We start from the raw sequence: 22,283 nt of genomic DNA, 5'->3' as shown, positions 1-22,283 counted from the left end.
TCTGATAAACAACTGGTGAAAAACGGATGAATAAATATAAAATGTTTGAATAATATTATATATTTTATTTTATAATATTTTGAAAAAGTGTTTTTACCCTAAAATATAAATAGATAAATAGATTTTATTATTGATTTTATATTTATAAATATCATTCATATTTTTTAAAGTAAATAAATTATTTATAAAAAATAAAAAAATTAAATCCTCATAAGCAAACCCTCTGGTTTCTCCAAAAACGATCAAATAATTTGAAACTTTTAGTGTTATATTACATCTTATTAAATTATATAAATGCCAAACTTTTATATGCCAGTTATATTTTAATCTTATATATTATCCATCAATAATATTTTTATCCTTTTTTTATTTATCTTGATTAATTAGATTCATAAAACCTCAAAATCAAGTTTTACTTTTTATTTTAACTTTTGTGGTTATAATGTTTATTTTTGTTTTTTTTTCTCAAATTTTTAATTTATCTTATATATATAATAAGATAGGATTTCTGGCGCAAATGGCATAATCCAATATGCCAAAAAAAAAAAAATCAATTTTAATCTAATTACTCAAAAATTTATTTTATTCTAGTAAGCTTGCTTTCTTATTCATTACACTTTATATCCAAAATCTAGTTCCTACTTTATTTTTAAGTAAACATTTTAAATAGAAATATTAAGATTTAACAATTAATGTTTGTTTGTTTGTTACACATCTTTTTTGTGTTTACTCTTACTAAAAATAAATTTATAAATTTACATAATTTATTTGTTCTTTTTATCAACTTATAATTAATTAATTAAATTTCCATAAATTGATATTGAATATTTTAGAAAAAAATAAATGATATAATAGGTTAAATATTACGAGAAATTAGAAGAAGTAATTATTAATTTTTTTATCAATATACTTTAAATTTATATTTGCTAATATAAAAAGTTTTTAATGTCTTCACTTTAATCTCATTAGGTACTCCATATTAATCTCTAGTAAATTTTATTTATATTTATTTACTAAAAAAATATAACTTTCAGTTTATTTAAAATATTATTTTTATAATAGAAATTATCACTTATATTCATTAATTTTTTATAAAAATATTTTAGTTATTTTTATTTCAATTTAAATTTTTTAAATGAATTATCCATTTTTTATTATTTGATATTATTTTAGTTATTTTCCTTCTAAAACTTACTTTTACACAATAAAAAGCAGTTTATTTGTTTTGGATTGTCAAATTTTTCGTTATAAAAATAAATGAATTGAAAACAAGATAACTCTTTTAATTTATTTGTTTATTTGCTAGCCTTTTATTTGATTTACTTTTTTCTTTCTTTTTTATTTATTGTACTTGCTTTTTTTTCATACTATCTTTCTAAATTTAATTCATTTTTTTATTTTCAACCAACTTTTAGTTTTATTAATTTTTAATTGAATTTTATATCATTTATTATTTTTTCTTCATTTTTACCTTCTAAACAACTAATTAATTTTATATTTTTTCTTCAATATTTAAAAAGTGAAAATTAAATTGATGATGAAGGTGCTTCAGTTTTGAGTTCTACTTTAGTAAATTGCACTAACCTCTCAAATTTGATAATTGGACTTAGGTAAAAACAGTTTATTTTATTTGTTTTAGGTTGCGAAATTTTTAGTTATAAAAATTAATGAAAGCAAGATAATTTTTTAATTTGTTTATAAGCTAGCTTTTTATTTGATTTAATTTCCTTATTTTTTTTTATTTTACTTGCGTTTTTTTCTTCTTCTTTATTTCTTAATTTAATTCATTTTTTTATTTTCAGTCAACATTTACTTTTATTAATTATTAATTCATTTTTATATTATTTCATTTTTTCCTTTTAAAAAACCAATTATTTATTTATTTATTTTTTCGTTAATATTTAAATAGTGACAATTAAATTGGTGCAATGGGTGTATCAAGCTTAGGTTCTGCTTTGGCAAAATGCACTAATCTCTCAATTTTGTCTCTTGATCTTTGGTAAAAACAGTTTATTTGTTTTGGATTGTGATATTTTTAGTTATAAAAATAAATGAAAACAAGATAACTTTTTTAATTTGTTTATTAGCTAATATTTTATTTGATTTACTTTTCTTATTTTTATGATTGTACTTGTTTTTTTCTTCTTGTATCTTTCTTAATTTAATTTTTATTCATTTATTTTTTTATTTTTAGGATTTACTTTTATTATATATTGATTCATTCATTACTTATTATTTAAGATTTTTTCCTTCTAAACTATTAATTAATTTTAAATTTTTTCTTCAATATTTAAAAAGTTACAATTAAATTGGTGCAATAGGTGCATCAGGCTTAGGTACTGCTTTAGGAAATTGCACTAATCTCTCAAATTTGGAACTTTTTCTTTAGTAAAAACAGTTTATTTGTTTTGGAGTGTGATCTTTTTTGTTATAAATATGAATTGAATACAAGATAACTCTTTTAATTTATTTGTTTATTAGATAGTTTTTATTAGATTTAATTTTCATTGTAAGTACTTGTGATTTTTTTCTTCTATTTTTCTTAATTTAAATCATTTTTTTATTTTCGACATTTACCTTTATTAATTTATTTCCTATTATTTAATTTTTTTTTCATTTATTCCTTCTAAATAACTAACTAACTATTTAATTATTTATTTATTTATTTTTTCTTCAATATTTAAAAAGGGGCAATTAAATTGGTGATTAAGGTATATCAGGCTTAGGTTCTGGTTTAGCAAATTGCACTACTCTGTCAAATTTGGTGCTTGAAATTTAGTAAAAACAGTCTATTTGTTTTGGATTGATAAATTTTTCGTTATAAAAATGAATTCAAAACAAGAAAACTCTTTAATTTGTTTATTTTCTTTTTATTTGATTTGCTTTTCTTTTTCTTTTTGATTGTACTTGTTTTTTTTCTTCTTCTATGTTTCTTAATTTAACTCATTCATTTTTTTTATTTTCAGCGTTTGATTTTATTATTTATTAATTTATTCATTTCTTATTATTTCATTTTTTGTTTTTTCCTTCTAAACAATTAATTAATTATTTATTTTTATTCAATATTTAAAAAGTACAAATAAAATTGGTGATTAAGGAGCATTAGGCTTAGGTTTGGCTTTAGAAAATTTCACTAATCTCATAAATTTGAAAATTAATCTTGGGTAAAAACAATTTATTTGTTTTGGATTGTGATATTTTTTGTAATAAAAATGAATTGAAAACAAGATAAATCTTTTAATTTGTTTATCAGCTTTTTATTTGATAAACTTTTCTTTTCTTTTTGGTTGTACTTTTGGTTTTTTTTCTTATATCTTTCTTAATTTAACTCATTGTTTTTATTTTGAACATTTAATTATATTAATTATTAATTCATTTTTATATTATTTCATAATATTTCTTCATTTTTTCCTTCTAAATAACTAACTAACTAATTAATTAATTATTTTTTCTTCAATATTTAAAAAGTGATAACCAAATTCGTGATGAAGGTACATCAGGCTTAGGTTCTGCTTTAGCAAATTGCAGTAATCTCTTAAATTTGACACTTGATCTTCTGTAAAAACAGTTTATTTTTTTTGGATTATGATATTTTTCGTTATAAAATTAAATTGAAAACAAGATAAATAAATCTTTAATTTATTTATTTGATTTAATTTTCTTTTTCATTTTTATTCTGCTAATGTTTATTTGTATATTAATTTTTAATATAATTTAATAGTTATAATTAAATTAATGGATCATAAAAATTGAAAGTAAAAACCAAGTGTCTTAAATCAAAAAGATTAGTTGTCTTTAAAATAAACTGAAATGCCTATTAAATTTACAAAAAGCATGCGAGATATAATAAATATACTCTGAATCCTCATTAAATAAGGACACTTCTCCCTATCTTTCTTTGAAGCCTACTCTGACACCATAATCGAAAAAATAAAAAATTTAAGAAAAAAATGCCTTAATTAATGAGCATTTACAGTATATATATATATTTTATAAAAAAATATTTTGCATGCCTTATATGTTTATTTAAAATTATTTAAAAATAGACTATTTCAAATAAAGTTTAGAAAATATATCACTTTTGATAATGAATTTGGCATATTACACTGAAAATACTCATATATAAACAATTAATTGCAAAATGAATGAATAGAATACACTTATTGATTGATTAAGTATTCAACTAAATAAATTTGATGGGAAAGAATTAATTTTTTTAGGTCTAAAACCTTTAGAGAAGTCAAATGAAAAAATAAGAATTGTTTCTTAGTTTTATTTTAGCATTTACTTGTAGAAATAAATATTTTAATCAATATTAAAAAGAAATTTGAAATAGGCTTATTCTAAGTTCGAAAGTGTCTAATAGTTTAAATTCTATTCTGAGTATAATTTAATTCCTTTTAAGTATTTTTAGAATAAAATTATGTAGGTCTTCATATAAGAATATTATTGATGTAGATTATCAATATGTTCATCAGTGTATATTTTAAGACACTCTTCTATAATATGTAATTTTTCTTTTTTGGCATTTTGAAGGTTATGGTATACTTAAAAATAGTAATGTTCATCCTTAAGATCTCTGTTAAAATACTGAGCACCTTCAGATTTTTATTCAGCTACTACTTGCCATAAAGTGTAAATCAGAGCTTTCAAATCAGGATTGTTAAAATAATGAGATGAAATGTAGCAACCAGATTTTGATTTAAATATATAGAAATGTTTTAAGTAAATTACTGCGTTTACTTAGTCGTCATTCAAATTGTTCATTAATTTTATTTATTTTTTCTTCTCTTCTAAATAACTTATGGTACTTTACAATGCTTATTTTGTTAATTCATTCATTGATTTGCTAGTGATCGCAAGCTTAAATGCCTCCTTTGCATTCAAAAAACTTAAAATGATCTAAATGACATTTTTGTTAACCATTTTAAATACTTCTTTAGTCAATTTATATGCAGGTAAAGACTTCTTTATTGTTTAATTTACATTATTATTATTATTATCTTTTTTCTCAATTGCTTTCTTCATAGGTTTCTATAAATCTACTTATTTCGTCTCCATTTTAGTAGAAGATGGAACTTTAGACGAACTATTTGCTTTTTCAACAGTTCCCTTTTCTTTCTACTGCTTTTATTAAGTTGCATTTAAAGTTTTTATGCTCTATTTTTGAACAATTCCTTCTGTCGAATTGATTGTCTATCAATTTAATTTAATTTTATAATTTGCTTCAAAATGAAATATTTTACTTTAGATGATGCACTTGGTTTTGAAGTTTGCTTCAAATTAATCTTTTTTTTATCACTCTCAGGAATTTTTGTTTCCTCTTTTGTTTTTAAGTTAGAAACTTTCTTCATCTTATTTTTTCTATAGTTATTATTTGTAGAACTACAAAATAAATAATCAATATTTGCTTATAATTTATTAATCAATCAATTATAAAAACGTAAAAATATGACTAACAAGTATTAAATATAAGCGCTACATTAGACTAAATGTACAATTATTCATTTCTTTAATAGCTTAATTATTAAACCAATATTTTTAAAGTTTTATAAGCTAATTAAAAGGAAAAATAAATATTTATCTAAATTTAAAATAATTCTAATTAATCATTTTTTAGAAACTTCCTTTTAACATTTTTACTATTAAATTTTAAATATTTTTTTAGAAAATTTAGTGATGAAAATATATTTTTTGTTTATTCCAAATAAACACTAATTAGAATAAAATTTCTCATTAAATATTTTTATAATACTTTTTTTAATTTACCTTTCAAATGACTTAATAGAATAAAAATTCTAAGATCCACAAATGTGATAATTTATAAAATAAAAAAGTGATTTAAACTCTTCACTTTAGTTTCATAAAATTCTTCATATTAATCTCAAGTAAATTAAACTAAATTTAGCATTTATTACTCATCTTATTTTTTACTCTTTATTTAAAATATTATTTTTTTATATTTTTACTTTCATCAATTTTAATTTTTATTGACAAAAATAAGTTTTTTGCTTATTTTAAATCATTTTTAATTTTTACTTTAAAAATTAATTAATTAATTTATTTATTTTTTATAATTTCTTACTGTTTTTCTTCATTTTTTTTCCTGAAAACAATACTTTTTATTTTACTGAATATTTAAAAAGCTAAAATAATTTTGGCTATTTTCATATTATTTGATTGTTTTTCTTAGTATTTCCTTCTAATTAATTAAATAAGTAAATTTTCTTTAATGTTTAAAAGATTACAATAATTTGATGAGGAAGATACATACAAACTCCGGTCTTTAGCCTCTAAAAAAAACTGTTTATTTATTAATTTTGCATATTGATATTTTTTAATATTAAAATTAATTTAGGAAATAAAAAACTTTTTATGAATTTATTTATTATTATTTGATAAAAATTTTGATTTTTCTTTTTTCTTTTCAATATTTATTTTATTTAGTCATTAACTAATTTCTTAGTATTTCATTTTAGTATTTACTTTTTTTTCTAAATAATCAATTAAATTTTCTTCAATATAGCTAAATCCCTTTCTAAAATATAGCTATAATATGGAATCACTATTTTTTTAGAAAGGCTTTTATTTTTAATTATTTTTTTCTAGAGGAAAATATTTATTTATTTTATTTTAAATAGATTTATTTTTATCTAAAATAATTCTATCATAAAATTATTTTAAAAATATATTTTTTTATTTAAAAACCTAGCCTAATTAATTAATATCTAGCTAGAGATTTCCATACCACTAGATTTTAATTAGGCGTTTAGCTATATTTGTATTTTTTGCAGAACTAAATTAATATTTCAAAAAAGTAAAATTAATAATATCAACAACAATAATTAGGCATGTATGAATGTAATTTTCACAGGACTAAATTAATATTTCAAAAATTAAAATATATATTATCAATAGTGAATATAGGTTTGTATTTTTTGTAGGATTAAATTAATATTTCAAAAAATCAAAATTAATAGTGAGACCTATAATTTAAAAATAGTGAAATTGATACGTTGAATTTTTTTTTCAGTTTGTTAATGAAAACGAAATTAATATTAAAATAATTATAAAAATAAATAAATAAAAAATGTAATTTAGGCATTATATTTTTAAATGGTTAAATTAATTAAATATTTCTTTCCAGATTTTACAGAATGAATGAATGAATGAATTAGAAAGCTGGTCTGAGAAAGTTTGATATTTTTTATTACTTTTTCATAGTCTTTAAATCATTAATATAATAAGAAAAAAGATCAATTTAACTTAATGTAATGTTTTATTTGGAAGGAGTGATTGATGTAGATAAGTAAATTAAATTTCTTCAGAATTGATTTTTATATTTTAGAATTTGTAAACAATTTTTAATCAAATAGTAAAAGGAAATAATAAATTTTAGATTAAAAAACAATTTGATTTTGGGTATTAGGAGAAGAGTTTAATTTTGAATTTAGAATAAAACAAAAGCAAAATACTAATTTATTTATTTATTAATCAAATTAATAGTCTACTTAATAAGCTAAATGATTTATAATATTTTAAGCTTTTTTTGTGCTCTATGCTTAGTAAAATAATGCATTTCATCTGGATGTACTAGTTTAGGATATTTTGGATAGGAATTATAGTATTATAGCACATTTGTTTACTAAGTTACTTAAAATGGTGATCCGAATATAGCCATCATCATATTAAGAAATGAAAAATCGCATAAAGATGGTAATGGCGATAAATATTATACAGCTAATTTTTATTGTTCTGATTATGATCAAGATTTTTAATGTAAGACTGAGAAATTAATTGTGCTATTTTAAACAATTTTTCAACTAAATAGGTAGCGATGATAGCGATGATGTTGTTCTTTACTCTAATAGAAATGACTGCTTAATCTAAACAAATGCTTAGTTTAAGCTTTGCCAAATGAAAATGTTAGGAAATGGTTATAATTGCTATGATAAAGATAGAAATTGCTAGTTTAATAGAGATTGCGTTTAATGCTAAGATGGAAACTGCGTTAAATCTACACCATAATATGATTTTTTTGGAAAGATAACAGGCTATAGTACTGATTGTGTCCAAATTGATAGCTTAGATACTTTTATTGGCTTTGATGGATAAAATGGTTGCGATATGAGCTATAAAAATGACACAAACATCATGAGTTGCTCTTCAAGTAGGAATACAGTATGTTTAGATTATGATAGTGCCGATAGCATAACATATTGCAAATTTTTACCCTACTATTAATCTTAAATTGTGGTATTTATTTTTTATTACTTACAAAAGATATTTTTATTAAATAAATTAGTATATAAAATATTTTTATTTTACCTAATTAAACTAGGGTAAAATAGCAAATAATTACTGCTACTACTTGTCCTATTAATTTATACCTCAAGTAATAAACTACTGCTTACCTGCTTATTGCATATTACAAATAAATATTCAATACAGATGTGCAGATTACAATGATAGAACCAATCCATACAACATTATTGGTTATGATAATACCTAAAATTGCATAATATCTGGCACATAAAATGGTTAAGCTTCAAAGTAAAAATAAATAAAAAAAATCTATCGATTCCTTAGTTAGTTTTATGTATTTTTATTTAATTTAACATACACACGCAAAATTAAAATATATCTTGTAAATCCTCATTCTAATCATAATAAGAATAGTATATAGAGTTAAATGCCTTTTTAATTTTATACAATGAGGATCTATAAAAACATTTAATATTTTAAATTGTAAAAAGCGGATTTTTTAAGGATAGATAATATTTTATTTTTTGATAAATATTAAGGAATGATAGCTTTGATATTTTAAATAGTAGAATTAAAATTTTTATGTAATTGAAATAAAAAAAATAGATGTAGGTTTGATTATTGTCTCTTACCTGGCGATGGAGGTACTAAGTCTTGTGTGAAATTGGATTATAAAAAGATTAATTAAATAGCTAAACAAAAAATAACAGAACTATGTTTATCAATTGACTCTTAAACAAATATTTCTATTAATTGTGCTCCAAATTTCTGCCTAGAATAATCTTCAAATAATTGCGTGCCTTTGTAAGATAAAAAAGGCTATAGAGGAAAGTTACTTATAAAGGATTATTGCTCTGATTAATCATCTGATCCAAGTTATCCTCTACAACAGTGTTTAGATGGATATTGCGTTAGCAATAACCAATGTATTAGCTTCTTAAGTGATGCAAATATTGTAGGAAAATCATTATCTGAGCAATGTGTGTATTTACCAAATTTATATTGTTAAAGCTGTCCTTAATAATGTTAACCAAATGTTATAAGTCCTATTTTAGTTAGTTGTAACTTTAAAATGTTAGAAATATGTTTGTATAGTGGCTATTGTTATTTCTTAAATGGCTTGGCTAACACAAATTCATTGGCTAGCTCAAATGGACAATGCTCTTCTTAGGTTTTATATTCTAAAATTGGAACTAATGACAAAGGAGATTGCTTATCATAAGGAGAGACAGTCGCAGTATAATGTTCAAACGGTTATTGTTTAAATGAAAATAATTCGTGTTAAAAATACAATGATATTTATATTGGTAGAGATAAAAATTACAAATGTTTAATAAAAGACTAAGAAGCTATTGCAGTTTAATGCTAATAAGAGTAATTAATATTTAAAAGCAATACTTTAAAAGTTAAATTATTTTTATTTATAAAAGTTATTGCTTAAAATCTAATTAGAAATCTAAAAGCATTTATTGTGTGAAAGTTGATAATATAAATGGAGTTGTAGGTATTTATTTGCTAACTTAATTCAAAATTAATTTGTTTTCTTCTTCTTTTGAATTTAATTGAATTCTTTTTGCATTTTGTCAGCTGAGATAAGTGGCTTAAATTAAACAAATTTTGTAAGAAAACCACACAATTTCTAATTAATCTCAATAATTCTTAATTTAGTTATTAATGGCTTTTCTTCTTAGTTATTTTCATCCAAATTTTATTAATCAGGTATTTAGATAGGAAATTAAAATTGCATATTAGTGAAAGATATGAGCAGTATAAAAGCTGTAAAAAATACAATTTTTAATTAGGTAGCATATTAATTAATGCATTATTTTAATTTAAAATAATTAGTCAGTTTGTGCAAATGGTTAGTATTGTATGAATTCTTAAAGCTATTGCCAAAACATTTAGTAAGGGATGTGTGCTGGGCTTAATTAATAGTGCGTTGATAAAAATAATCCATATGGTTGTCTTGCATGTGATTCTACTAGCTGTCTAAATTAATTTAGATAATGCGTTCAAATAACCAATGATAATTAACTCTGCTAAGATAATAATGGTGATTTCTTTTTTCCATTCAAAATTAAATAATTATTTCAAATAAAAAGTCTATTAAAATTTCTTTGTCGATTATAATAAATTATTCCCCCATTCCAATCCTAAAATCCATAATTTTTATAATCATATAGGTAGGTGCTTAATTCAATTTTTTTATCAAAATATTATTATTGCTGAAAATCAAAATTTTGATTAAAAAATATTTTTTTAAAATTAAATAAAAATACCTTTCTCGTTCATAAATAATTAAATAAACTGAAATATTTAATTATTTTTATTTTTAGGAAATTGTGCTTACTACTTGTCTAATAATTGTAATTTTTGCCCTTAATATACTTGCAAGGATCCAGTCTAAAGTAAATCATTTATTTAATGCTAAAAAAAAACTAAATAAATATTAAATTTAAAAAATATATTTTTATTTGAAAAGAATTTTGTATACCTATGATCCACATGAAGCTGTTGTCAAATTAGTGCTTAGTTCAGATTAGAAATGACCTGCCTTGCCAAATACATGACATGAATGTTTATTTGTAATAAATTCTAGTTGATCCTAATTATTAGATTTAATGCGCAGATACTTACAGTAGATGTACCAGCATTTCTGGTAATTTCTGTTCATCTTGTCCTGTTAATTACATATAGCCTGGAAATGGAATTTGCTATAATTTATTAGAGTAATAGGGCATTACCCAACAACAGTTATCAACTTTTTTAAATAACTTGAATCTGTAATACGTAGTTTAGAGCATAGGGATTTATGATAATTAACTCTGTCCCTAAAAGTAAATAAATTAAAATAAATTATAATTAGCTATTTAATAATAATTTCAATAAATTTATTAAAAATTAGCTGCTTTTCTTGTCTATCATAAAAAATATGCACAAGATGCTTGTTTAGCTATTATTTGATTTAAATAGACCCTAATAACATCATTTGTGTTTAAGCAAACGTAAACTAGCCTTAAGAAATTAAATTAAACGTAGATGAGAACTTGTTTTATAACGGCAATAGATTATTCTATTTATGCACTTTAGATGGTTTCTATCAAGGATAAACGTAAAAAATTAAATTAAATTGCAAATATTTAATTTAAATTTCATAAATAATTATGAATAATAGATATAAGATTTAGCCATATATTTATGATTTCCCTCTTTCATTATAGTAAGTATAAATATATGATTTGCTAACTTAAAGGATTATTTACAATCAAAAAAACTTCATTGATTGCTAGAATTTTATTTAATATGAGATGAATAGCAATGGTTAAATAGTCAGTTACGAATACATAAATAAAAGAGGATTGTTTCATTAATTTTCTTAATCAACTATTGCAAGCAATATAATTCTTAGCTTGAAATAGGATAACCCATGTAAAACAAACTTAAATCCACTGAATTAAAATATTTATTGATTTATTTATCAAAAGGTGGGAATGAATGTGCTTCATGTTATTTTAACTGGACTACTAATTAAAGCATTTGTCTTAAATGTAATGCTAAATATGCCCTTAGATACGATGGAAAATGCGTAGGATGTTAAAGTAATTGTACAAAATGCATTTTTGGAGGATTTTTTAGTGGATAAAGCATAGACTGGACAGATACTTAAAGTCTTTACAGTTTGGATTTTATGAATAAACTCTCAAATGAAGAGTATACTCTAAAATGTATAACTTGTGATACAGGCTTTACCATAAACTCAAGATTTGATAAGTGTGTGTAATGCAGTTCAAATTGCTCTCTGTGCTACACAGGTATTCTTAAATTTAAACAAAAGGTTGGAGTAAATAAATATAAAAAGAAAAAGATATTTCAAATAGCAAAAATGAATTTTTCTTTGAAAAAAAATAGCTCATTTTTAGAAATTGAGCAAAATAATTAAATAATAAATTACATCTAAAAGCTTATCATGTTATTTATACAAAAAAAATTTTTCCACTCAATTTGCTAGGATAGATTAAAAAATGAATTTCTTTTTAGTTTTAAAAAAAAATTTTAATAATAAATGTTTTTATTCATTTATTGAATATAAAGTAATTTTTATCAACCTACCAAATTAAAGATGATATTTAAAATTATTTTTGGATTAAAAATTATTTTGCTTTAAAAAAATTTAAGAAATTAAAATATGAAATAAAGGTATGACAAATTACAACCATAGCTAAATCGTGAATTTTAATAGATAATATACTGATAATTTGAATTTAGTTTACAAGTGTGTATAGTGCATCGACTCAACTTATACATTTAGCAATGGTAATTAATTAATTAATTAAATAACTAAGTTTATTTGATTAAAGCATAAAAATAAATTAATTTTATTTATTTATTTAAATAAGATGATCAGACTTGTCAGCTTATTTCTAGCATACAAAATTGTGATGTCCAACTAAATTTAATATAATCTGTTTAACTAAGTTTATATCCCTTTCCTTATGTTTTAAGAATAGGATCATGGGGATTAAATTCCAAAACAACATAATATTGTTTTAATTGCACTGATAGTTATTATAATAGATAAAATATTTAGTGTTTGCATTCTAGAACTTACTGTCTCTAGTTTCTCTAAACTTTTGATTATAATTCCTATAATTAATGCTACTAAACTTAGCTTAGTTTATATGATTAAGATATCAACTAAATTAGATTTAATTGTTTGCAGCCATTGTTTGATTCCAACGATAAGGTATAAAGATGTAACCAGTGCAAGCAAAGCCAATGTAACTACGACATAAATGGAAATTTTGTTACAACTTAACCTGATTAAAACAAATAGATTCTTCTGACATGCACTGATAATGTAAATAAAACCTATTATATTTTAATCATAAAAAAATTAAATACATTTTTAAACAATAAAATTAAAATTAATACATTAAAAATAAAATAAATTTAAACAATGTTTTTAAATATTTCCAATTATGTTAAAATTTCTTTAAAATAAAAAATGCTTTTTAATTTAGTTAAAACATTGTTCTTAATTTTAGAAGAATATAAAAGAAATTCAGGCTAATTAAATAATCTTTAAAAGAAATTAAGTCTTTTGTTTAATCAATTTTAATTGATTCGCAAAGGAAATCTTTTTGCTATAAATTTTAACTCTTCATTCATTTAAAAAAAATAGTTTTAAATTTCTTTTTTTAGAATTTCCATAAAATAATTTTGGATTATTTAAAGAAAAAACAAGAAAGAAAGAACTTTCATTTTTTTAATGTTTTTATTAAATATAATTTTATTTACTTAAAAGATAAAAAATTGTGACTTTTGTTACACTTATTAGAGTGAAGGATACTTTATTTACTAATGCACATAATGTAAATCTGGATATGTTGTTAGCTTTGAAGGATGCTTGCCTTGTCCTGTCGGCTGTACATCTTGTTATTTAAGTAAAATAAATTAAAACAATCAAAACTGGGAGTAAAATGTTTTTTTAAAATAGGCGATGGAGTTGTAAATATCAGCGATTAGTTGACTTTTGTTTAACCTTTCTATTCTTTTAGTACTCGGTAATAGGCAGTTTAAAACAAATAATATAAATTTAGCTGCACTTCATGTGACAATAATTACTACTTGAACTACTAAAATAATTTATGCTACTTTTTAAATTGTGACTAAACATGCTCAAAATGCTATTATTATAATTAAATATTTAAATGCTAATAATGCAACACAAGCTATTTAATTTCTAAATTGCAAAATATCATCGGCTACATTGCTTTATTCTACTTTAATTAAAACTACATAGATATTAATCTAATGTTGAATTTCAATACTTAGCACTCTGCTTGCCATGTCTGTCCCTACGCGTAATTATAAATTAATTTTTTATTTATTTATTAATAAAATATTTTTAATTTCATTTTATTTGATTTTATCTAAATAAATGAATAAATTTTTTTTGATTAAAAAAGTTGCTAAACATGTGAAAAAGGAGGAGATATAAGTGTTAATCAGTTTTTAATATACAACTCTAAGTGTAAAAAATGCAAAGATAATTTATAGATTCCACAAGTGATACCTTAAAATGAATAAAGTATTTATTAGTGGAGGTATGATAGCTACAGATAAAAATGTGTCTTATGTAGAGTTCAAGATAAAGGATGTACTTACTAACTTCTACCTAGATAAATTTATGGTCATTGTGGATCTAATCAAGATGATTTAGGAGACGGCTCTTTAAATCAACCAATAAATATTCAAAGATCTAATGAAATTAATTGGGATGCACTTATCATAAATTAGCAAGACTTTTACAAATATGTCACATTTTATAATGAAATTTCGTTGGAATTCCTTGATGTACAGCTAATAATAAAAGATGATTCTTGCTTAATCAACTAATAAATATCAATAAAATCCACACTTCTTAATTAGATATTAACTCTCAATAGGTTTTCTTTAACAATTATGAATTACAAAAATAATTAACTCAACATATTGTCTAAAATCCCTATTAAAATTCAAGGGTTTTCTGATGTCACTTTTTTAAATTTATTGCTATAAACTTAAATATCAAATACTTATAATTACTAATACGGTTTCTAAGTAAGTAATTCTATTCTTAAAAATGTCAACCTTACAAATGTGCAGATTCTAAATTAGTTTACAAGCGTTAATAATTTTATCTTTGAAATGGATAATCTTATAGGTGTCTTTTATATTAAAAACGTTACAATTTAAGGTTTCTAAATTTAAAATTCTAATTTTTTCACCTTGAATTATTAATCTTAAAATTTCGATAACTCTAGACTTCTTATTATTGCTAAAAACTCTTCACTATTTAATGTAATTTTTTTTTTTTCAATCTCAAATACATACATACATACATACATACATACATACATACATTTAAAAAATCAAAAATTTCTTAAAAAATAATTTAATCTTATTTTGAATTGTTTTATGGTATTTAAGTTATGAGATGAAATATATTAAGTGTTTTTTTTTAATTTAATTTTAAAATAAAACAGATGAATTTTAACAAAGGTTCATTAATTTAGATTGCTTCTGGGAATTTATATATTGAAATAGATGATTTCCAAATATTGTAAAGCAGTCTCAATAATAGCAGTATTTTTATAAACATTTAGCCAGGTATTTAAAGCAAAAGTGCATACTCTAATTGGACAAATATTAGTATAAAAAACTGTTTTATTACTTAGAATAGCATGATATTTTCTTACAATTACTTCTAAAAGAATGTGATCAATAACTTGGTTTTGGTGAATAACTAATTTTTGAGTTCGCAATATTCTTTTTTTTTCTAGTAAAACATCCTTTACATTTTCTCATTGCTCGTATAAGGAAATACTTTTAAGAATTATGGAATATTTGAAAACTATCAACAACCTTCTATTGTGTATAATGATAGCTTTAATTACATATTTGTTGATATCAATATTTCCAGTAATAATATTGCTTCTAATAGTGGTTTAATATTTAGACTGAATGGAAACATACTTAATCCAGCTGATTAAATAAAAATAAATGTTTTTAACTTAAATATTGACAATACATTCGATAATTAATCTTTGAACAATCTCATTTATGTGTAATCAGCGATATCATTTTGGATGATCAAATTTACCATAAACAATTCTTATTCATCTATTATCTTAAATCTAAATAACATTTAGAATATTTAAATTTCAAAGGGAGTTATAACAGGTATTCAACTCTTCTAAGCAGACTTGTTTAAGTTTTCAAACATAATCAACATCATTTCTATACAAAAAATTTAAATACTAAATATAATTTCTAGTGCAACAGTATTCACATTAAATAATAATTTATTGTTGAAAAAGCCTTTACAAGTTAGTATTTTAGAAATAGAAGCTACAAGCAACTAATTGATAGTTAAATAGATTTCAAATAACGTTGGTCTTTTTGTTATAAAAAATAACATGGATACTTAAATAGTAATTAAAAATATTACATTAATTAACAACTATCTTTATAGCTAAGTTGCTTCATTAGTAATTCAATATTTTTTATTTTCATTTTTTTGTTTATTCAAATCTTTATATTTTAATCTAGGTTTAATACTTGCAAGTAAGTCCAGGATTTAATGTTATTTGTTAAGGCTAGCTGATTTTATAAGATGGGATTTTTAATGATAATTAAAGTGATTTAACCAATCCTGTTGTGCATTTTACTTCACAAAATATTCTTGTGAAGAATTGTTAATTTTAAACAATTAACTAATAAAAGGACAACTTTAATCTCAAAGGTGGATTTGCTTATTTGCAAGCAGATTAAATATCAATTATCAACTCTTCATTCACTGGCTAGAAAGCCATTAATGGAGGTGCTATATATGTTTGCAGCACTGGAATAGGCTAAATACTTATTAGAAACAGTTAGTTTGCTAGTAATTAAGCATTTTTAAACAATATTTACAGCATGGGAGGAGCTATTTATGTCTAAACTAATTTAGCTAATTTTTTAGATATTTCCTTGGAGAACTCTTAATTTTAGAATAATTTTGCAATCTAAGGCGCTGTGATTTATCTTGAAAAAACAAATGTAAAAACTTATGTAAAATTCTAAGAAATTAACTTAGAAGACAACTTCTCATTAAAACAATCTATTATTCTATTTTTAGATGCTACAGTAAATCAAATACTAAATGTAAATATCTAAGACTGTTTTATTTTTAATACAATATAAAACATGTAAGATTAGATAAAATAAATGAAAACCTAACTCTAATAAACTCCTAATTAGCTTGATCAATAATATCATTACATTTATATTGCTTAAGCTACAGTTGTGTCAATAAGTAATTTACAATTCTAGTAAAAATTAACGATTTTTAATGAAAATAATTAATAAAACTTTGAATATATCCTACCAATACCAATTATGGTTATCAATGCTCTGTCTTATTCTGAGTCATTTTCTAAATACTTTGATACTGTTACTAATAACGAAATAATGCATATATAAGCGAATTTAATTGAATTGTAGTCAATATAACTTCAGTAAATCATAACTTAACAAGAAGATTAATAGGCTATCAAACTGAAAGGAAATACTATTGAAATCAGCAATTGTGTGTTTGACAATATTGTCTGTCTAAATTGTACTTTAGGAAATATAAACATAGAAGTTAACAAAGTTGCTTACATAACCAAATCCACCTTCTAAAATAGCATCAGTTATAATGGAGGAGGAATATTTCTTTAGTCATCAATTTAGTAAATATCTAATTAAGTCAAAAGAATGCTCCTAAGTAATGATAATCCCATAAAGACTGTTTAATTATTTGGAAATACCATTCAAAATAATACTGCTACTAATTTTGGAGGAGGTATTTACTTAAACAATATTTATAGTCTCATCTTAAACACAACAGTGCAAAAAAACTCTGCTTACGGTTAAGGAGGAGGAATCTATAATTTTATTAATCAAACTTTATTTGATAACGATCCAGTCCTGCTGAATTTCTATCAATTGTATAATGTCATCATGCAAAATAGTTATGTGATCTACAATTCTGCATTAAATGGTGGAGGCTACTATTCTACATTTAATCTTCCCTATATTCAAAATAGCTTTATTTTGAGTAACAAGGCTTATTCTTCTGGATCTAATCTCTTAGGATTGCCTTCTTCCTTTCAAGTGTATTTCAATAACAATCTTGTCCAGCAGAATTCAAATATTAAAATAGTTTCAGGCAAAATTCAAGTAATTTCATTCATTATATATTATGAATAAACTTTTCATTTTGAATACAATTTTCATTATTTTTATGAATTTACTTTGCATTATATTTTAATATTTTATGAATAAACTTTTCATTATTTTTATGAATAAACTTTTCATTTTGAATACAATTTTCATTATTTTTATGAATTTACTTTGCATTATATTTTATGAATAAACTTTTCATTATTTTTATGAATAAAGTTTTCATTATATTTTATGAATAAAATTTTGATTATTTTTATGAATAGAATTTTCATTATTTTTATGAATTTACTTTGCATTATATTTTGTGAATAAACTTTTCATTATTTATTTTTATGAATAAACTTTTTTTTCATTGTATTTTATGAATAAACTTTTCATTATCTTTATGAATTAACTTTTGATTATATTTTATGAATAAATTTTCCATTTTTTTTATGAATAAACTTTTTTTATTGATTGTATTTTATGAATAGAATTTTAATTATTTTTATCAATAAACTTTTCATAATTTTTTATGAATAAAGTTTTCATTATATTTTATGAATAAAATTTTCATTATTTTTATGAATAAACTTTTCATTATTTCTATGAATAAACTTTTCATTATTTTTTACATATAAAATTTTTATCTTTTTAATTAAAAGCAACCTTTTGTGGTGTATTTGATGAATGATAAATACTAAATTTACAAAAATTTGGAAGAAACTGATATTTATTTAGAAGTTTAAATTGTAGCAGATGAACCGAATTAAGAGAAACTAATTTTGTAAAATAATAAAATTAAGTTCTAAAATAATTTATTTGACTTGAGTAATTTAGCTGCTTTTGGCTAGTTTGGTTAAAAGTCAAGAGTAGTATTTTCATGCAATAAATTAGGACAAGCCATTTATTAATAGGGAAATATTGTTTAAATAAATAAAAATATAACGTTTTAAGTTGATTTCTAAATATTAAATGAGTGTCCAATAGGCCAAAGAAGCACAAAAATAAACAATACCTATGATTCATGTGTTTATTGCTTAGAAAAGACTTATAACCTTTAATCTGGTTAATCTATATGTTAAAAATGCTAATCTTCTTCATTTTAGTGCTCTTCCAGTGTTATTTAAATTACAGATGGTTACTATAGAACAAATAATTTAACAGATGATATCCAGCAATGTAGTAATTGGAGTCAAAACTGTCTAGGAGATATTAAGAGAGATAATTCTCTTTTAAACTAACTCAGGGCAACTTCTAATTGGGCAATATATTATTGTGCAGAAGGTATAATTTATGTTTTTTTTTATTTAAATTTAATATAAAATTTCTCCTTAAATGAAGTTAAAATTAATAATTGACTTTAATTTATTAATTAATTTGAATTTTTGAAAATCTTCTTTTTTTAAATCTGATAATATTGCTAATCCAGGTATTGAAATTTGAAAGCTAAGTAGTTAGCCCTCTTGCTTTTTTTATTTTAATTTGCCAAAATTTATCTAATAAATCTACCTGTGATTTTATTAAAAAGAAATAAAGGCCTTTCATTTAATTTTTTATGAAAAATTAATTTAATCCTCTCCCTAAGACAATTTCTTTGAATTATGTTGAGGAGTGAGATAAATAGGAATTACTCTATATTGATTTGTTAATTAAATTTTATAGGTAATACTGGCATTTTTTGTGAGGACTGTGATAATTAAGGTGAATTTTGGTAATTTAAATACATGAGATATGAGCAGTATAGATGCTAAAAGTAACTATTTTTCTAAAAATATTTATATCAGATTCCTTAAAAATTATATGAAAAAAATTCATCTAAAAAAATTTTATTAATTAAAATAGATGCACAGATAGTAATGTATTATAGACTATTGTAATAGCTGTTGTTCTTTAGATTTTTACATTGTCTATAATATTGATTGTCATTTTCAATATTTGGAGCAAACTTTATTAGACTCAACTTTACTTTTCTAAAAGAGGCGATTTCACCCTTGAGTGCATGAAATTCTTAGATTCTTTTCGTTAGAAGTAGAAAAGTCATACAATTATTTGTTTTAAAATTTTATTTTGCTACTTTTAGTTGCTTTTTATGATAACATAGCTAGAGCTCTAATTGCCATGGCCTGTAACATTTTTGCTTATTGCTTTAGCAAGATATTAAGAATTCGTGCTTCGATCATTTGATTGCTTTGTCAATTAAATTCCGATTGCTTATGCTAAAAATATAATCTCAATATTATATTTTTTAGCTATAAACATATTGATTATAATATTAGCTTATCTGTTAATGCTGTTTAAGTCAAGATAAATAAGATGGAAATACATAAATAATTTCACAAAAAGCTATTTTATTCATTTTATAAGTTTTATTTTTAGCTTAAATTACTTCATCTACTCGCCATCAATTGTTCATCTGTTGAGTTAAACTGTAATTTAATTTATTTATTTATTTTTTAATCTATTTTAACTTAAATAAATAATAAAAACAGATTAACTGTGGAACGAACAACGGAGTAGATTACGTACTCTATTCCACATCTCTTTAATGTGATTCATATCATATGAAATGGAAATTTTTTTTGTTGCCCACTCTTTTAATTTTTGGCTTTCTAACTCCTCTGTTTATAATTTGGGCAATAAAAAAATACAGATTCAGATTATTTGGAATCTTATGTTTTAATCATTTTACTCATGGTTATAAAGAAGTTCAATCCCACTTTATTGATATGTTCAGATAAATATAAATATTTTTGATAATATTTGTTTTAAGCTCAAACATATAAAATTCAACTATAAAAATTACTTTCCTAATATCTATTTGTATAGCACAAAAGCTACTAAGTTTAATATGTAAGTTAATTAATTAACAAATTTATATTTAATACATAATATATGTTTTTTAAAAGAAAACCCATATAATAGCAGTAAAATGGAAAGACTTTGCATTCTGTAAATGGATACATCTATCATTACAATTACATTAATTGTATTCATAAATGATGCAGCCTAAAATTAAAATATAGCAACATAAATCATTTGGGGCACTTTAGCAGGAATTATTAATTTAATTTTGATCAGTAAAATGATGGCAGAATTTCTACAAATTTAATTCATAAATAAAATAATCTATTTTCTAAAAAGTAAAAAGAAAAAACAAATTATTTAATAAGCTTAAAACTACTGGGAAATTATTAGATAATATGTTAAAATCAAAAAATTCAGTGATTTCAAAGAAGTAAACATTTATTTTTATTTTTCATTTAATTATTTATTTATTAATTATTCCTTATAAAAGGTGTTTAAAATTAGGAACTCTCAAAAGATAAAAAATTACTATAATATCTATGCCAAAAAATTCAAAACTAACTAAACTACCTTATTAACTAATATAATAAAATGAATTATAATTAATTAAATAAGCCAAATAATATAAACATTTTTTAATTAATTTATTTTTAATAAATTAATTTTATTTATTTATTTATTATTTATATTTACATATTTTTGTCAGCTAAAAAAAGAATAGAATTAAATTCATTAATATATTTTATATTCATAAACTGTAATTAATTAATATTACTAATAAAAAATATAGTTCCAAGTATTTAATTTATTTTTATTAAAGATTTTTTTATTTAGGGTTCCTTCAGCTACTCTATCGGTTGCGCTTATCAGGAAATAGGGTAGTATTTGTATGTAAATATCACTTAAGATGAAATCAAAGATTAGATTCTTAATTTAGAACCAAATAGATTTATTAATTAATTTTCACCTAAAAAATAGATAGATATTTTTTTATTGTCTAAATTATGGATATTCACTCATTCTATCTATCTTTCTATATAATCTTTTATTCTTGATAGGATCTAAGTTCATTCAATTTTATTTTAATTTCAAGCATAAAAGTAAGAGAAACATAATCAATAATTTACAATCCATTCCTATAAAAATAATTAAAACCATTGAACTCCATTTTTAAACGTCCAGATAGGAATTCATTCAAAGAGAGTGTTATTATTAAAATGTGATCAAAATAAAGTAGTGTTTTAACATTTACTTATGTCAAGAGTTAGATTAATTGCGTTTATTTGAGAGCTACAATTTTAAGTATTACCTTTAAAAAAATAATTCTATTAATTTAAAGATAAAAACATTTATTTTTATTTCAGTTTTAAATAGATTTATGAAATTTTTAAAATATCTCTATGAGATATTACGATGCTTTCTTTGTTTACCTCCATTTTTATTAATATTTCATTAGATTTTATATCAAGTAATTTTAA

At 21.6% G+C, this 22,283-nt stretch overlaps 4 protein-coding genes across 4 annotated transcripts in view; 2 read left to right on the top strand and 2 right to left on the bottom strand. All coding sequences in view use genetic code 6, as the record gives it.

The window, feature by feature from the left end:
- Positions 1-3,809, top strand: part of TTHERM_001297430 (cyclic nucleotide-binding domain protein) — a gene marked incomplete at both ends in the record, with an annotated part of 7,193 nt that extends 3,384 nt beyond the window's left edge. The window contains 7 exons of the mRNA XM_012795869.1: positions 1,521-1,610; positions 1,910-1,999; positions 2,299-2,388; positions 2,689-2,778; positions 3,075-3,164; positions 3,469-3,558; positions 3,722-3,809. Coding sequence (XP_012651323.1) covers positions 1,521-1,610; positions 1,910-1,999; positions 2,299-2,388; positions 2,689-2,778; positions 3,075-3,164; positions 3,469-3,558; positions 3,722-3,809 — 628 coding nt within the window. The remainder of the gene's footprint in view (positions 1-1,520; positions 1,611-1,909; positions 2,000-2,298; positions 2,389-2,688; positions 2,779-3,074; positions 3,165-3,468; positions 3,559-3,721) is intronic.
- A 370-nt stretch (positions 3,810-4,179) lies between these two features.
- Positions 4,180-5,354, bottom strand: TTHERM_01297430 (F-box protein; the record flags this gene model as incomplete). The annotated part of the gene is made up of 2 exons (XM_001008955.1): positions 4,180-5,196; positions 5,247-5,354. The coding sequence occupies 2 exons, from the start codon at positions 5,352-5,354 to the stop codon at positions 4,180-4,182; spliced, it is 1,125 nt and encodes a 374-aa protein (XP_001008955.1).
- Positions 5,355-5,850: 496 nt separating this feature from the next.
- Positions 5,851-6,171, bottom strand: TTHERM_001297413 (hypothetical protein; the record flags this gene model as incomplete). The annotated part of the gene is made up of 1 exon (XM_012795868.1): positions 5,851-6,171. The coding sequence occupies one exon, from the start codon at positions 6,169-6,171 to the stop codon at positions 5,851-5,853; it is 321 nt and encodes a 106-aa protein (XP_012651322.1).
- A 1,352-nt stretch (positions 6,172-7,523) lies between these two features.
- On the top strand, positions 7,524-20,551 carry TTHERM_01297410 (transmembrane protein, putative; the record flags this gene model as incomplete). The annotated part of the gene is made up of 22 exons (XM_001008953.2): positions 7,524-7,779; positions 7,832-8,256; positions 8,342-8,553; positions 8,872-9,639; positions 9,696-9,769; positions 9,985-10,043; positions 10,111-10,318; positions 10,602-10,673; positions 10,748-11,102; positions 11,171-11,377; positions 11,441-11,694; positions 11,751-12,077; positions 12,463-12,579; positions 12,663-13,123; positions 13,571-13,709; positions 13,763-14,129; positions 14,235-15,108; positions 15,294-16,298; positions 16,360-18,012; positions 18,663-19,284; positions 19,663-19,753; positions 19,843-20,551. The coding sequence occupies 22 exons, from the start codon at positions 7,524-7,526 to the stop codon at positions 20,549-20,551; spliced, it is 9,255 nt and encodes a 3,084-aa protein (XP_001008953.2).
- Between the last annotated feature and the right edge of the window lie 1,732 nt (positions 20,552-22,283).

This window comes from Tetrahymena thermophila (assembly GCF_000189635.1).
Source record: "Tetrahymena thermophila SB210 genomic scaffold scf_8254793, whole genome shotgun sequence".
NCBI lineage: Eukaryota > Ciliophora > Oligohymenophorea > Hymenostomatida > Tetrahymenidae > Tetrahymena > Tetrahymena thermophila.
This window is presented reverse-complemented; position numbering and strand designations above follow the sequence as displayed.